Source organism: Micrasema longulum, unplaced genomic scaffold, assembly GCF_059751315.1.
Source record: "Micrasema longulum isolate JH-2025_06_02 unplaced genomic scaffold, ASM5975131v1 h1tg000191l, whole genome shotgun sequence".
NCBI classification, from domain to species: domain Eukaryota; kingdom Metazoa; phylum Arthropoda; class Insecta; order Trichoptera; family Brachycentridae; genus Micrasema; species Micrasema longulum.
The window spans coordinates 235963-254028 of NW_028277396.1; the positions used below are offsets into that span (position 1 = coordinate 235963).

Sequence of the window (18066 nt, forward strand, 5' to 3'; positions counted from 1 at the left end):
TAAGTTTTTTTAGCTGATATTAATTATTTGGAAGTAGTCTACTTTTTTACTTGTGAATGAAAGTGTGGCCACTTTACACACCGTGTAACATTTATCATTCTTCCTTCACATTTCTGCAACTATTCAATCTGGTGACCTAGGAAGCTATTAGCAAGCTATAATTTTTTTTTTTCAAATTATTAATAAAATTGCGCAGTGACATGATAATCTCAATCTATTACGGCTTCCTGTAAGGTCTAGTTATGGTATCAGTACTTTGTGTAATATTCACCATACTGTTTAGATTTCAACATTTATATTTATTTGTCATCTGTACGGCCTATGCCAATTACAACAGTTATATAAAAAAAAAACATACATGTTGTGCAAAACTGTACATAAAACTGAACAAAAGAATAGAAAACTATGTAGCAAAGACAAATAAGGGCCATAAAATAATGATATACAATATTTTCATAGACGCGATCAACATATAAGACTTTTTTTTTTTTTTAAAGAAATATTTGCGTTTTTATGATTTACCCAAATATTTCATTCTGACGGCCATTTTCAACGAGTCGTATATAACTCACTATTAGAAAATGGGAATCAAGTTGGGGTAGAATGGGATTCGAACCACGGACCTTTGGTCCGTGAGTCCGAGATAGGACCACAACCCGATTTAACCCATCAACCCTTCGAGCTAACCCATGCTAATCCATTTTCATCCCACACTGTGTTGATGGCAAAGAGATCTAAAAAACTGAAATATTTATACTTAAGAATGCCAAGTTTTGTGACGAATTGACTGATCTACACTTTCTGGACATTGGGGCATAAAAAAAAAAAGTTGCTCTTAAAAGATTTGACGAATAGAAAATTTTGATTTCGGATGACACGGTTGGGAACATGTCAAAAAATTGATTGCAACAAAAATGGGACATCATTTATAGCATTGAGTATTTTTAAAATGCATATGAAGTCCATTTCCTTTTTATGTTTCTCCAATGAAGACAGATTAAGAGATTGCTCTATTTCAACATAGTAATATTTATCCCTTTGCTTTTGTCGTCGTCACTCTATTAATAAAGCAAGATTTGATTACAATATGATCAATGTTTTCACAATAGGAGAGTTTACTATCTAAAGTAATGTCAGAATCCATAATTGATGAAATCATTGAAAAGGAAATATGTTTAAGTTTGTAGTTTAATTGTTTAGGTTTGTATTTGAGTATGTATTTTTTTGTAAATTGAATGGAATAATCCGTAAGGGTAAATAAATTTTAAATAAATAAAATAAAAAAAGTTTATACTTGGCCATAGTGGCAAAGCGTTGCGGCGCGGTGCGGGCGCAGTGAACTCAAACATATGGTAAACTAGTGTAGTGTCCATGGTAAGCGCGCGGGCGTGGCAAGGCGCGATAGATACCGCTCCCGCACCCCGCCGCAAACGCTTTACCGCTACGGCAAAGCACTAAGACTCTTATTATGAAATGCCGGGAAAAACATTCTTTCAAGCTATTCAAAACGCTTTATTTGTAGTTTAAAAAAAAAGTAAAACAGCATTAAAGAATATTATAATTATTATATTTACAGTCCAGAATTCTGGTTCTTTTTTACACACCGAACACAGGTTTTTCATACGTCTGGACATAGATATCGAATAAGTAAAGTTAAATATTGCTCAAAATTGAAAAAAATAAATGTTTCTAGTTCAAGACTATTAAGTAATTTCCCGAAAAAAAAAAAAAAAAAAAAATGATTATTACCTTTTGGCAACTAATGCTGAATATTGCGCTGTATGGTACATCAATAGCATCGTTCTTCGGCCATTTTTTTATACAACATTACTTTTATATCTTATTTAAATATAGTCAGATGTGAGTGCTCATTCAAGAGCAAGTTTTTAATTGTTCTTTTTCTTAATTTTATATTGAGTAAATATCAAGTTATTTAAAAATTTTGCCTGAATCAAAAACCGGGTAGATGACTTAACCTTAAATAATTTATAAAACTGCAAATATATGATATTTGATATGACTTAGTGTATTTTGCTAGTTTGTAAAGCATTAAAAACATTACCATACTGCATCAGTCAAACCCGCATATTTTCAAATTAACGTTATTTGCCAGTATACCCAAGATTTTATAGTCCCTGGACTGACATCTGCAGCGTATGTTAATTAATTCATTCCCTTTCCGCACCTAATAGAGTATAGGGCACTACATTGGTTCACCAATTGCAGCGTATCTTGATCATTTTTGTTACATGGAGAAAAAACGATCAGTCTTACACTTCAGGGGCCAGTCCATCTGCTATGAAATATTCTAGTATGTAGACACTGTTTTTAAATAAATATTTCACATGAACCATGTCGGGAATCGAACCCAAAATCTCTTGCATGGCATGCAAATGCACTGATCACTACACCACGAGGCCGAAAAACTGATCATCAAACCTTCATGTTACCAAAAATGGTCGAGATTCGGAGATATTAGTGAGATAATGCAGTGGCCCACGTACCATAAATGACTGATTTGAAAAATTATTTGTTTTTTCAAAGAATATTAATTTTCTTGCTTTTATGTGTCTAATATAGTCAATTGATAATTATACTGTCATAAATTATTACTTTTTATTATTTTAGTGGACATGCTTTCATTTTTTGCATAATTTAATAAATGTACATTATTAAGATAGCGTACATAATAAGAAATATCGTTTCGTCCTTATTATATTTTCTAAACAATATTGTTTGAGTGGATACAAAGGCTGTCTTTTCTCAAACTTAATAAGTAAATTAAGTGAGAGAAACATTATCTTTATCAGAACAATAATACTGTCTACCGGGAAATCAAGCACTTACTGAATTAAGGATTTCAGATAACCGGATACAACTGTCCTTTAGTTAGATCACTTTGTCCGCCTCGGCAAAAAGTTGCTCCTCATCCTTAGGAATATGGGCGAGAAATTCCCCTAGCAAAGGTTGCGCCGGCGCCGGTACTAATAGAGCCTCCAACAAAACCTTCGCCGTCGCGAGTACCCGTTTCAGTGTTCGGTCAGCGTTCAGTCCGCGAACAATCACCCCTCTACCGCTGGAAACATCCCTGAAATTTCGGCGGAAGTTTTGATTTTGAAAATCAAAGTCTAAAATGACAGATAGACGCTGTGGAAACGGAAAAGCTGTCGAACGCTTTCCTGAAAGGTCCAAATGAACTTAGTCAAGTCTGATACCTGAAAACCGTTACTTGAAAAATGTTAAAAGTTTGTTTGAAATACGCTCGTGATAAAATGTTCGTTGCAATTTTTGTCATGGTGTATTTTTCCCTTTCTTCTGGAGATGTCATCGGTAAGTTATATTATACTAATTAAACAATGATATGATTGTCATTTAATTTTTATTTAACAACGACCTGTTTTTTTACCTTTTGTGCGTTTTAATGAGAGAAATTTGTTCTGTTTTTATGAAATAAATTTATTTTGAACAATTATTATTTTAAATATGAATAGAAACATAATTTTTTGTTTTTTTTTTAAAATAAAGTAATCGTTTTATTATTTTTATGCACGTGCGTATTTATAAGTATGGAGGTACAATTTAAAAGATGTAACATATTTTGCATCAAATTATGAGTATTTGTTTATGAATGAATTTAATATTTTGAACAAGTTTTTGAGTATATTTTATTCGTTTTATCTAGCAAAATACATCTTTTAAAACAACATATTGAGCGTCTCGATTATAAATTATCGTTTCAAAATATCAAGTCAAAGTTTTGCTTAAGAGTTTTTTTTAAGCAAGTTTCACTTATTTTTGCTAATAAAAAAAACGTCAAAATAATGCTATAAGGTTAAACTTTATCAAAAATCTTATATTTTTAAACTTGTTTGCTAATTATCATTTGTTTTCTTAAGGCCAAGAAATTTTGGCTTTCTTTCGATTCACCTCAAGTATTTCAATTTTGGAGGCATAAAAAAAACCGTTTGAGAAAATAGGAAACAATTTACGCTAGAGCGTGATTCAAACCAGTGATGGTCTGTGGCAAAATAATCAAGAAGTGTAAAAGAAGAGTTACCTGGCAACCTTTGCAGTGCAGATAACCCATAGGTTGTGGGTTCAATCCTCGCCTTGAGCTAATAAAAATAAAGTTTTCATTATCTGTCTTTTTATTGAACTAGTAACATTATTTTAAAAATAAATAAATACATATCTGTGGATACAATGAAAAAAAAAATGTGTTCAGCTTATCACAAGCACAAAACAAAGCCGCTTTTGAGAATATTTTTATAATTTTCTGTTCTCCAATTTAATTATAGCTTAAGATACCTGAATTATCTCTGATCAAGGTATAGAATGGTCTGTTGCCTGAATTCTATTATTTTCAGAAAATCTTTGTCATCTTATTTAATACGTTAGTTTAACTGCAAATGCAGTATTGATATGTTTATTTTACATTAACGCGCTTACATCAGTAACACTGCGATAACATAACGCGATAACTGGTCCAAAAACATGACTTTTCCTTTTTTTATAATAATAATAATGACAATTGAACGTATTTGTGCAAAAAGCAGCTAGTCTATGATTTTGAAAAAACGAGATATTGATGTTATCAAGTGTAAGGTCAATTCTATGTTCTGCTAACAACGACCAGACCGCTTTTATACAAAAAAACTGTATTAATCACCATCTGCAAAAGGTGTCGATGTCCAAAACGGCATTTCTCAAATTGCAGAAAACCTCCGCAGCACTAGAAAAATCTCACAGAACTTTAAAAATCATTCAAACTGTCAATTAAATAATACAGATCTTGTTTATAATACTTAAAAAAACCTAATGTATTCATTGTTTATCATTTGTTAAGGTCAAAAAGATTCCAACTGTTGTGTAAATTTGACTATTTAGTCTTTACACGAAGGTGCAATTATCTTAGTTTCATTTTTCTATGGCTGGCTGTTTTCTGCATAACTACGTTCAATTTAACATCACTTCAATATGTGAAGAATTTATATCTTCCTTACTCTTCAAAACAGATGAGTGACGTCTTGTGATTTGTATAGGAATATGTCGCGTATTAACTATGCTATACATATTTGGAACAATTTTTTTCCAAATATTTCTTCAAAAAGGTTTGGGTCAAGTCAGTAAGTGCTGCGTTGCTCCAGATAATCTTAATATCTCATATAAGTATCACGGATATTTTTTGCTCATTTGTTTGGCTGGTTTATGCTTCTTTTTCCATATTACATATTCCATACAAAATGAAATTTTTGGGAGAGCAAGTTTTTTATTCACCTCTTCCAAGCTAATGTTAGTACGATAGATGCGGTAGAAACGTTAAGGGCGACACGGAGGAGTACTTCTTATTATTATATGCGATTAATATAGGGTGAAAAACAATCGAGTGCAGATTTTTTCATTATCTCATTTGATGCATAATTTGCATAGTGCGTTGGTCTATTCAATTCAGTTAAATTCAATTCAATTCATTTATTTTAAATATAACATATACATTACAAACATATATTCAATACGTACATATTATAAAAAAGAAAAAAAAATACACGAAAGAGACTCATGTCAAAGTAGTAGGAGAATCCTTCTCCGGAAAACCCCTTCGGATACATGGAACAGATCAATATCCAGAGCGATATTGTTCAGCATAGCGGTAACCCTTCCAACAGGCATACCCATAGGAAGGTTAGTCCTGAATATCAGAATATGAAACAATCTATGCTGACGCTGTCTTAGGTAATTATCAGGAACATGCAAACCGATGCTCATCATAATCTCAGAATTATCGATCATACCGCGCAACAATCGATAAAAATGTGTGGTCAAATACACATTCATTCTAGTCTCTTAGCTGTTGTAGCCATGCATACCCTGGAGAAACTCGATCGGGTAGAGCCAAGGATAATACCCGCACTCTCTCATGCAAAGATATCTCAGAAACTTCTTTTGGATTTTCTCTATCATAATCAGTTCATTTTCAGTTCAGTTCATGTGGCCCCCAAATCATCGAGCCACTCTCGAGTCTACTTCGCACCGAGGAGTTGTAAAGAGTTCTCAGTACGCGGGTGTTTTCGAAAACCCTGGCAGTACGCATAACAAATCCTGACATCTTCAATGCATTACTACTGATTATCTCTATGTGTTCATGAAATGTCAGAGTGCTCACAAATCTCCTACTCGCTCCCTAGCAGAAACGTTCCCCGATTCGAACCTCGGACCCACTATCCGGAGTCCGCGACATAACCTACGGAACACAAATCATCCCAAATGGTTTTTAACTCGGCGTTCTTACGAATAATTTTTCTTCGATTGTGCTTATCTTAAGATTTAATTTTCAGATCTCAAATTTACAAACAAAGGATATTAAATACAACGTTTGGTTTGTGAATTCGCACTCAAAACGATAAATAAATTGAAAACTCCTCGCTCTGTTTACGTTTGTATATTTTTCTTTAAACTGTTAAAATAAAGATTTTCTAGTTAGTATCACGGATATTTAAAAAAAATTATCTTTATAACTTTAATATAATATTAGAATACTTTATTGAAACATTTTCTCCAGTAAACCGAATTCGTCGACGTTTCGTTGAAACAAAACCTCTTTAAAATGGGATAGAAAATAAAAAACCAGTTAGGGTATCAAAAAGCGTTTTTTTAGTAATTTTATATGAAATTGGGAAATTTCAAGTACATTTGAAAAATTACGTTTTAACTTCTTCGAGCCTAAGGTGATTTTTTTCATGTCAGATTTTTCGTTTCAACTTCTTTGTATTCAATTAAATAGAATTCATAAAAATAGGATTCGTTTGAAGACAGGTTGGATTATGAAACTTTAGATTTGATTTTGTCTGCAACCACCCCTAAAAAGTAAAAAAAAAAACTTGTCGGAAATCTCCTTATCTTTATATATATAATTCCCCTGAACGTGTGATATCACTGAACTCCTCCTAAACGGCTTAACCGATTTACGTGCAATTTTTAGAGAAATATATATCTTTGCGCTGTGCGTGTTCGAAGATATTAAATATAGATATTAATCGAATATGTAAAAAAAATGTAAGAAGCATAAATGTTTTATTTATCGATCTACCAGGGTTGAATTAAAAAAAAATAGAAAGATGTTGTTTTTTTGTGTATTAAAAAAAATGATTTTGAATGTTTCCAAAAAACATTTATTTTTTGTGGATCCTTATCAGATTCTTTCCTTAAATTCCTTAAAATTCTACCCAGTTATTTCTTTTTACTGGAATTTTGGTAATATTTAAATAATATTAAATTCAACACATTTGTATTAATCGTTTTCTTATATAAATACACCCTTCTGTTGGTGAGAAGACCGGAGTTCGACGTTTGCAAAAAAAGCGATATTTGAAAAAATATTTATTTCATGTTTTTATAATTTTAAAATATGTAAATACAGATGGCACCCATAAAGTTTCACATTATAAATAAATTGTCTATGTTTTACGAATGTATGTATGTGTATGCGCATGGGTGTATGTACGTGTGTGTGTATGTACATGTGTATATATATGTGTATATATATATGTGTATATTTGTGTATGTGTGAATGTATATTTATCAAAATATGTATACGAGTAAGTTTATATTTTATTAGTCTGTGCTTTCAATTGATATGTTAAGTATTATCATTTATTAGAATGTAATTGCCCTGTAAGTAACCCTGTTACCTGGGCAAAGTGAACGTTAAGTTTTATTCTTGATAAAAAGTGAAAATAAATAAATGAATAAATAAACTAATATAACAAATTAGGTACCCAACTTGACCCTTACGACTGAACTGCACCAAAAAAAGGCCAGTTTCCTATTAAATACTAGACTAAAATTGAAACATTACAATTGTACAGAAAATTGTGTTTAGAAACATACAAAACGATGACATATTGGTTATCGAAATTGCTATCACACACAAAAATAAGAACGGAAAACAACAAGAGAGTAAAGAATAATAAACAATACAATGATTTACCTGACTGCTTGAAAAATTATGTTTAAAAACAAATTTTAAATCAATATTAAAGCCAAACGCGATCTTACTTTTCTTCATACAAACAAAGTCCCATATTTTCTTCCAGTATAGTAGCACAAGGCATGTATCGGGCAAAAAAAATTTAAACAATTGTTTTCTTATGGGAGTTAGGACCATCCAAAAATCCAATAAAAGCGCTTTGTTTTATCTGCCATATTCGGATGTACAGTGTTAACATATCATAAATAATTTTGAAATTCCGAAAAAGTCGAAACTTGGAAAATTTTATTCTGATTCTTTTTCTCAAAAATCTCAAAATTGGTTCAGTTTTGAGGTGCGGAAAACGAAACAGCGATGCGTCACTTTTGTCGATTACGGTTAGGCAAAATCAGTCCGCCGCGCAGTTGTCTTTTTGCACTATATCTGGGAGGCATCTGCGAGACAGTGACAGAGAGACGAAGTTCAAATACCTACTCATCATCGAAATTCCCTGTCACTGCATACCCTTTTCAAAAGCACATAATGCATATACTTACCAGACGAAACATCACATGACTGGACTGTATAATTGTATTGGAAAACCAATCAGGTTTGAAAATAATTTTAAAATATCTAAAAAAAAATTTACATTAATTATTATAGCAGTCAAGGCTGTAGTCTAATGAAAAGTTATAAAATCAAAACGAAATTGGAACGGTTTCGCCCTTTTAGATGCATTTTAAATGTTCGTTTAACCATTCGCAACATTAAAATTTTGCTAAAAATTTACTGTGGAAATGAAATATTTTATTCCTAAAAATAAAAAAATCAATTATTCTTAAATGAGTTTGAACTAAAACATTAAATTTTTTTTAACGATTTTTCAAGAAAAAATGTATCAATTTTTTTTTTAAAAAAGCCCAAATTTTATGTAATTTAAAATGCTTTTTTTTCTAACCCGCTAAGCCTCTATTTAGAGGCTTTTCAGCACGTGGGATAGAGGGAATATGGAAGAAGGTAATGAAAAATACACCACAACACCCAGACAAATTGAGAAAAAAATCTTTCTTCGAATTTTTTCTTGCAACTGGCGTGAATCGAACCCGCGACGCCAGTTTACAGTTGGTCATGTAACCAACTGCGCCACGGCGCCTTCTTTTCAAGAATGAATTTTTTATATTTTGCTTGCATTTTTTTAAAAACCTAATTTAATTTTTGATGCCTTGATCATTGATGATGAACCAAGTCATCAAAAGGGTTGAAATTCAAATACCTGGGAGTAAATGTTACGGAAAATGGTAGCTTTAAAAAAAATTGCAAGTGCAGCTTGAAATAGCAGGCGCTGCATTTAACAGTATTAAGGCTGTCTGGAGATTGCATATTTACTCAGTGAAAACCAAATACCACCTTTATAACGCCTGTATAACACCCATTCTCCTATACGGATACGAATCGTGGCACCTCACTAGGGCACAAAACATCATAATTCTTAGTTTAGAGAATAGATGAATTAGAAAAATTTTGGGTGTTCGGTTGTTTGACTCTAAAAAATGAAGTAATAAGAGAACGGACGCAGAAACGACAGAAATGACAGTGACGACTGTCATCAAGCGGAAGTGATATCGTTGGCTTGGCTTTGTACTGTAGATGCCTTTTGAAGCCTTAACTACGCTTGCATACCTTAAAAGGCGTCAGGTTTTCGACGTCCTGGACGTTGACAGCTGACTGTCGGCAGTTCAAATGAGAGCTACGGGGGCGCGAATCTAATTCGGAAGAATGCACAGGAGCTGGCAGCTGCCTTGAACATTTCCGTGGACTCCTTATGCTCCAACTAGGGAGAGAAAATGGAAATATCATTTTCTATTATAGGTACTACGCGAAATATTGTTTATACTTAATTAATTTAAGGTTAAACTTGTTCGAAGGAGGACTGTTTGGTATAATAATTTAGCTTTTATTTTTCATCTGTAAAATATACTTATGCCTACATTATCACATTTTATTTATATAAAACCGTCTACAAATTTTTATCAGAAATACATTAGAAAATTAATTTAATAATTAATTGTTATATAATGTTGATTTTTTACCTTTTTTTTATATCGTGATATGGCAAGAACGGCGCGGCGTTTTAAAATGGCGAAATCCTATAATTTCCGTACTTTTTATCAAACAGCCTTAACTTTTTTTTAAATTGAAATAACCCGCATAACCTATTTCAGGGGCTTCTCAGCAAGTGAAAAAGAGAGGATATAGAAGAAAGCCATGAACAATACACTGCAACACCCAGACCAATAGAAAAAAAAATCTTGGATTTCTTCCTTGCAACTGGCGGGAATCGAACCCGCGACGCCGGTTTCACAGTTAACCGTCTAACCAACTGTGCTGCCGCGCCTTTCACACTGATAATATTATTAAAATCAATTTTATTTTTATAGAAACGAAAATTAATTATTTTAATTTTTTTTATTAGGAATCTATTTTTACTAATCAACTACCAAGTTCTATTGATACTCGCAGTAGGATTTTAAATTGATCAAACTCAAACACTCATTTTTACTATGTTTTTTTTATAATTTATAAACTAATTAAACTTTGCCTAACTTTCCTTGATACCAAATATTACTTGGAATGTTATTTTACAAGCAGTTCCATTGTTGTAACGTGAAACACAGATTAATTAACATGGAGTGGAATTTTAATGCCGACATGTTCCAATTATTACCACTCTATAAATTCTAGTGCCTACAACAAATAGAATTACTATATCGGAACTATGAAAACGTACTTTAAGTAAAGGGTAAATATTGTTTTACCCAATTTAATTAATTAAATTTTTATATTTATTTATTTTATTGGGTAAACAAACAATATGTACATAAATATTGTAAATTTTTTAATTGAAGTATAAATGTAAAGCACTCGTGCAGAAACAAAAAAAATGTTTACACTTAAAATAAAAATTTAAATTAAGTTAAATATGGCAAATATGAAAAATGACATGAAATGAAAAATATGTATGTAATAATAAAATTAATTATACCTCTGCTTCTCTCCATATTTCTATGATTTTTTGTTTAAATTTACAAACATTGTCATAAAAAATATCAGCCTCTGTAAATTTATTGTTATATTGCTAGCATATTCTTGGTATTGCAAATTGTTTCTAATAGTTTATTGACGCGTTGTCTATATAAAACAGAAGATTTTGTCTTGTCGGTCTAGATGGCATACGGAATGGAAGCCTTTCAAGTAGATTACGGGAATCAATTTTATTATTTTTTAATTGGTCTACTGGTCTAACATTATTTTTCGATTTTTAAGAGTGTATTCCATGGCACTGCATACTTTACTGTATACTTTTAAGATATGGTAAAATATATTTTCCAAAACAAAAAAAAATATGGTTTGTCAGTGTGTCGAATATGTTTTATTGTTTAGCAGTGATGCAATCTTTGATTATCATAACAGTACAAAAAAAATATATTTATATGAAATTTTTACTATCGTTGGTATAACAAACTCTTTGATAAAAAAATAGTTTAGTAGCAAACAAGTTTGACTTCCGTTTATCAAGTCCTGAAATCAAATATCTTTACGGTTTAGCATCGTGAGCCTTAGATTAATCGTATTAACAGCTGCAATTCTTCAAAATATTCAGTGCGTTTTGCACTAACAGCAGCAAAAATGGAACAAAGATAATGAATGATGATAGATTTTTTTTTTTTAAATACTTTGAAAAATGGTACACAGCCGCGTTTGGGAACTTTAGTTTCAAAACTATAGAAAAACTCCTTAAACATAATAATACTGGTTGAAAAAATTCTAAAAGTAATGTTTAGGGGTGAACAGTATCGTGAAAACAGGTTTTTGCATTGATAAAAACATTTAATACTTCGAGGAAAGTTAGGACAACAAAATCAAACATTCAAAACAAAACAATGTTTGCAGTAAGAAAATATTTTCAATATCTACGCTCGGGTATAGTTCGTGTTAGGTATACCTGTATTGTTTGATAAAATAATCGAAGTTTCAGGTTGATGCGAACCAAATTCTCCGCCTGAATAAATACCATATAAAATGTAAGCGTTTTTGAAGGGTCTATTCATACACAAATACGTGTCGAGTGTGATTTGTGTGCATTTGACAGATCAATAAAACGAGATAGAGAGCTCATTTTAACTCATCCCAGAGTCCGTATGTTCGACTACGTCCATAAAATGATAGAACTGACATGACGACAAGTTTAAAATAAATTGATTGCGTCTTTTCATTAGCTTTTCAGACTTGTTTATTCACTACAAAATAATATTTAAAAAAGTGATGATGTACCAATTTAAACTCAAACTTCTAAATTGTTGGCTAATGAATGTTTATAACTTTTTTAAAATACGAAATACCAATAATATTATATTAACATATTACAACAGAGATGAGGAACATTTTAAGGAAGGTAACATAGAAGTCTAGGCATCAACAGAGCTTAAAACCTGTCATTGGCTGGGTTTTTTTTTACAGTATACATAAGAGGTAAAAAAAGAGTATTAAAAAAATAAAGAATAATTACATAGCAATAAAATCCCTTGATTGACTTGATCGTGCCATGTCTTTCTCGGTCTTTCTCGTTTTCTGCGTCCATCAACTTTCGCATCGTAGATCCTTTTAGCTGTTCTTTTGCTGTCCATTCGCTCTACATATCTAAACCAACGCAGCACCACTTTCTTGATTCAGTCGATAATGCATGTCTCAGCATTACACACTTCGCGGATTTCGACATTTGTGCACCATCGTTATCGTTTTCATCATACATCGTTTTACCACACATTCGCCTGAAGGATCGCATTTCAACAGCATTCAACCTACTTTCATCATCATTTTTCCAATTCTATACTTCGCTCCCATACATTAGAGTTGGCACTAGAACTCCGTTGTGAACTGCTAGTTTAGCAATTCAACAATTCACATATATATTTTTTTAATAAAATTAAAACAAAAAATTAAAACGGTTGTAATCAAATTAAACAAAAAAAACACATTTCATAAATAAATTGTTAAACAAGTTTTTTTAACCAAAACAGCATTTGCCATAGAAATGCTTTACTGTACTGTAAGGACCGGAGAGGGAAAGATGAGGTTATGTTGTTGTCTATGGCCGCAGTGCCCAATGTACCTATATATGGGCACGTATGTATATATATATGTTTGGATAATTTATACAGCGCCATTTTTGTGAAAATCACCTCAAGGGCACGTACACGTCACTTGCCCTTTTCTGTTTTCACCAGTATTAAAATTCACTTTAATGTATTCTTTGTTTAATCGCTGTATTTTCGTGTGTAATAAACCAATAATTGTAAGTAACTTAAATTAAAACTTATAATATTAGAAATCAAACACTGATTTGAGTCTACTGAACACTTTTTTTTATTTTTACAAATATGAAAAAAAAGAAAATAAAAATTTCGTTACAATTGTTTTGCCTTGTTAAAGCATTTTCAAACGAATGTGAAGATTAGATGGATTGAATGTCCTCATATAGTTATATAGTTCAAGGTACTTACGTCGAAAATAAAAATAATCTTAATAGAGTGTTCAGTAGACTTAAATCAGTGTTTGATTTCTAATATTATAAATTTGAATATGGAGTTTTACAAAATAAACACCAAGTCAATCAATAACTTTAATTATTTTATTTATTTAATCCTTCGGGTTAAATCCATTTAATCATATGTTTTACATGAAGTAACAAATAGCTACTATCTAGTAGAGTATCATAACATACGTCTACAAAATTGAATTTGAATACTGGTGAAGACAGAGAAGGCCAAATGACGTGTTACGCCCCCTAAATAGGTCCATTGGGCACTGCGGCCATAGACAACAACACATCCTCGTCTTTCACTCTCTGGTCCCCACAGTACGTATGTATTGTGTTTTATATACTCGTAGAAGCAGTCTCAGTGGATTATGACTCCATCAAATGTCAAATCACTAAAAGTTTGAGTTGAAAAGTTTATCTATCTTACCTATTCTCCAGACTATGTCAGGAGATACAATGCAGTTACTTCTAAATATGTCAAAATAACAACTGACAGATTACTTCCTCGTGTAAGAATATGATACAATGCATTTTCTCTTTTAAAATATATTAACCAAGCCGGATCAAAGGGGGTGATTTGAATCCTCCATAGACCGATCTTAGGCAAGATTCACATTTTGTTAAATGTTTTCCTCGGCACGGGACACCCCAGTGATTTTACTGTATAAAAAAGAATACAAACAATATAAAAGTAAAAACAAATAGATAAATATCTCAACAGAGACAAAAAAACATTTATAAGAAGGGTATATACAGGGTTTATGGCTTGTCATACATATTGTGTAACATTCACCATTTCGCCTTTATTTGAACATCCTTTTCTAAAATGCACTTTATCTCTGTTGTAATATGTTAATTATAATAGCTCCCTAGGGGGTTGAATCCAATCCTTGTCTACAAAAAATTATACAAACTCAAATTACTGTTTATTAAAAAACTTCAATTTAATAAGCAAATTCGTTTATTTTAAACGCTTTTTCGATCGTTATGGTATACATATTTATTTGTTAATTTATTTATATTTACGCCTGATGGGCATTTTTAATATTATAAAAAAAAGTAGAAAGCACAATGGTATATAGAAGACTTTGTGGGAGTGAAAGCGGGAGAGAGATTTTTACTTGAATTTGATTCAGTGATCGTTTAAAAGAAAACAACTTGTTATCAAAGAAATCAAGGCTGGTATGTTTGTTGGCAGACCTAAGAATTCTGAGCATAGGGGAATGAAAACCATAGTAAATTCAATGGTTATCGGTATGAAAGAGTAGGTTTTGTCTAAGTAACATATAAAGTTGAATGGCAGGCCCTACTATGTATACATTTTAAATTGTTTTTTTTTTAAAATATTAATTTAACCTGTACATCTGTTTGTATTCGATATTAATAAAATAAAATAAATAAAATATAACTTACCTGTAACACTTTTTCAAACTACGCTGTATTGACTTGCTCATTAACTTTGAATGAATTTCAAAAATACAAACATGAAATATTTTAGAATTTGAGAGGCGTAAGATATACCCGAGTACAGCCAAATGTAATCTGACTCATTTTGACTTAAGGTTTCGGCTGTGCCGACGTTTCAGCCAATTTTCGTCTAAAATCGATACTCATTTATCGGCCTTAGCTGACCAAAATCGAAACTTCGGTCAGTCATTAGTGAGTAATTGATGCTGCATATTAATATTATAAGTATAAAACCCGACTTCTAATGACTGAGAACTCGTCTCTTCATCATAACACTTACTACATCAACATGTGAATATAAAAATACACCCTCACCTTCACTTCCACACACCTTCACCTTCACTTCCTCAGGATGCTTCCTCCACCGCCACCAGTTCTGCGGATACATGCAATAATTGCATCATATTATAATTCAGTGGTTTTTGAAGGATTATCCTGGATACTCAAGAAGAACTGCTACGGAGGCATCTGATTGTTTGATTGAAGTATTTTTTACATTTTTAGTACCATGACAGGCTAGAAGGCCCAATAATAATGTATTACTCTAAGACGCAGAAAAACAAATGCTCATTATCTAATCAGAATCCGACCCTGAAACCCTCCGTGCACCAGCCAAGCGTCTCAGTCATTACGCCACCGCCGGCCGGCTATCATTAATAGTCAAAATGTGAGCCATATATTGTTTATATTTTTTGGCCTTTTATGAACACGAAATACCTCCATATTTTTTAATTTATTTTTTTATTATTAGTTTGTAAGATCTTGAGCCCCGTTTATTTTTATAACGTTGTAGTTTGAAGTTATAAAACTTTCAAATAATGTTTTAAAAAAAATTATTAGAGTGAAAAGATAATTTGGGTTTTTTTCGGTCTTTTTTCCCATAATCGGACCCTAGTGAAAGCACCCAAGTTTCTCATCTTAAGAGTTTGTTCGACAACGTCTGGAGATAATCCGTAAACGTTTTGGTCTTATTTTTGGCTATCGTCATTGGTTTTATTCTTAAGCTTTATGTACTTTGCCCTTATGGGGGAAATTTTGTAAGCTTTCCAATAAAGTGTTTTAAAAAAACAAGTTGTTGAGATTTTATTACAAGAGTTACAACTTTGGTCTGTCTTAGGACCAATCAATAAAAATAAATTACTTACGAAGATACGGAAAACTCAATAATATTGAAAAAAATGAAAACTTGCCCAGCGAAATCTTTTGTTCTTCATTGCTTCGTATGGTGTGAAAACATGGACACTGAAGGAAAATAAGACATGGCTTGATGTGTTCGAAATATGGAACCGGAGGCGGATGTTATGCGTTCCGTGGACTGTAAGACGCACAAAGGTCTCCATCCTCTTGTTACTAATGATAACTAAAAAAACTCTACAACAAGTAGAAAAGAGATTTTATTGTTCATCGGAATACACAACGAGAAAAAGTGAGGATAGTCTTAAAACTGGTAGTAAAAAGGACCAAAGTTGAGGGAAAGTAAGCAAGAGGATGGTCTGCCGAAGCTGGATCTAGCAAATGAAGAAACTAACGAAGTCTTAACCAAACCCTGCCCTTAACTTGACCAAGGACTAAATGGAATAGAGGCGTATCATGCACCTATCATTCACCTCGAAAAAAATAGAATTTTGAAAACTAATATTATTTTTTTAAAGAAAATAAATATTTGCGTTTTTATGATTTACCCAAATACTTAATTTTGAGGGCCATTATCAACGAGTTATAAACAACTCACTTTAAGAAAATGGGAATCAAGTTGGGGTAGAGTGGCATTCGAAGCACAGACCTTTGATCCGTAAGTCCGAGACACTAGCCACAGGACCACAACTCGATTTTTAATTTTTAATTATTTTTAAAACTATTCCAACTCTATTGGGCGGGTAGTGCAGTACCCAACTTGCCATGTAACGATTACAAAGTATAAATAATAAGGAAAACAAGATAAAAAAATAGCAGAAACAGATATAAACAATTTACAACAAAGGAAATATTCAACAGAAAACTGAAAAAAGAGAAAAAAAAATAAAAAATTAGTACAGTAGGTGACAGAATTAAGAAAACGAAAGTTTAGCGTCCTGCTTCAAAACTGCATCTGGCTGATTACGATGTTAGGGCTTTATTTCAGCCGTCTATGTCAACCGTTTTCTTCGTCAAAATATCGTCAAATCCTTATATTCACATTCACTTTAGTAGTTGCACACACGTGTAAAACCAGGTGCTGATAAGGCACATGCTACCAGAAGCTAACACCGACCTGCTTTGATTTTAGTGAAAAAACGTGCACTGATTATGATTTAAAAAATGTATGTTTCTAATACCATGAGTCCTATCAGCACGTTCAACTTATATATTAAAGATACTATTCTGTTGATATACCAATGCAGGGAACTATTTATTTTATTTGACACTTTATATACATATACCATATATATACATATAAAGGCGGGCATATTGCCTTAAGACAATTTCTTCCTATCTACCCAAACCGTTCAGTTTGAGAAAATTATAAATACTTGGACATACTGAAACATACAATTTTATACAAAAATTAATTAAAAAAATTGAAGATTAACAAAATAAAAATACATTAAACAAAAAAATTACACTTTACTGTGAAGAGAGGAGAGGGGATGGGAAGGAAAAAGAAGGATAAAGGAACAATTTAAATATTTAGATAGTGACATTTCAATCTTGACTTAAATGTAAATAAAGAAGGGGCGTCTCTTACATAAGTGGGTAGATAATTCCACAATCAAGCGGCTACTAGTGTGAAAGAGGAGGCAAGAAAATTAAAGTTATGACAGGGTATTAAAAGGGTTCTCTCGTTACTAGAACGAAGAGATGTCCGAGGCTGGATGAGCTCTCTCAGATAAACAGTTTCTTTAAACTATTCCTTTTTGGGTTCAGAAAAAGAGTGATGTTGATGATGAATGCAAATATATTATTATATTTATGCGTGTACCAGACAGTCGCGGTCAGAAAAATATTATAAAATTACTTACTTTGTTGGTCCACAATCAGGCATTATTTATTTATC

The 18066-nt window shown here is 32.0% G+C and overlaps 1 protein-coding gene across 1 annotated transcript in view; it reads left to right on the plus strand.

Moving 5' to 3' along the window:
• Positions 1 to 3031: 3031 nt before the first annotated feature.
• LOC148283828 (lachesin-like) overlaps positions 3032 to 18066 on the plus strand; it is a 275848-nt gene continuing 260813 nt past the window's right edge. Inside the window, exon 1 of the mRNA XM_088243137.1 lies at positions 3032 to 3330. Coding sequence (XP_088099263.1) covers positions 3237 to 3330 — 94 coding nt within the window. The 5' untranslated portion in view covers positions 3032 to 3236. The remainder of the gene's footprint in view (positions 3331 to 18066) is intronic.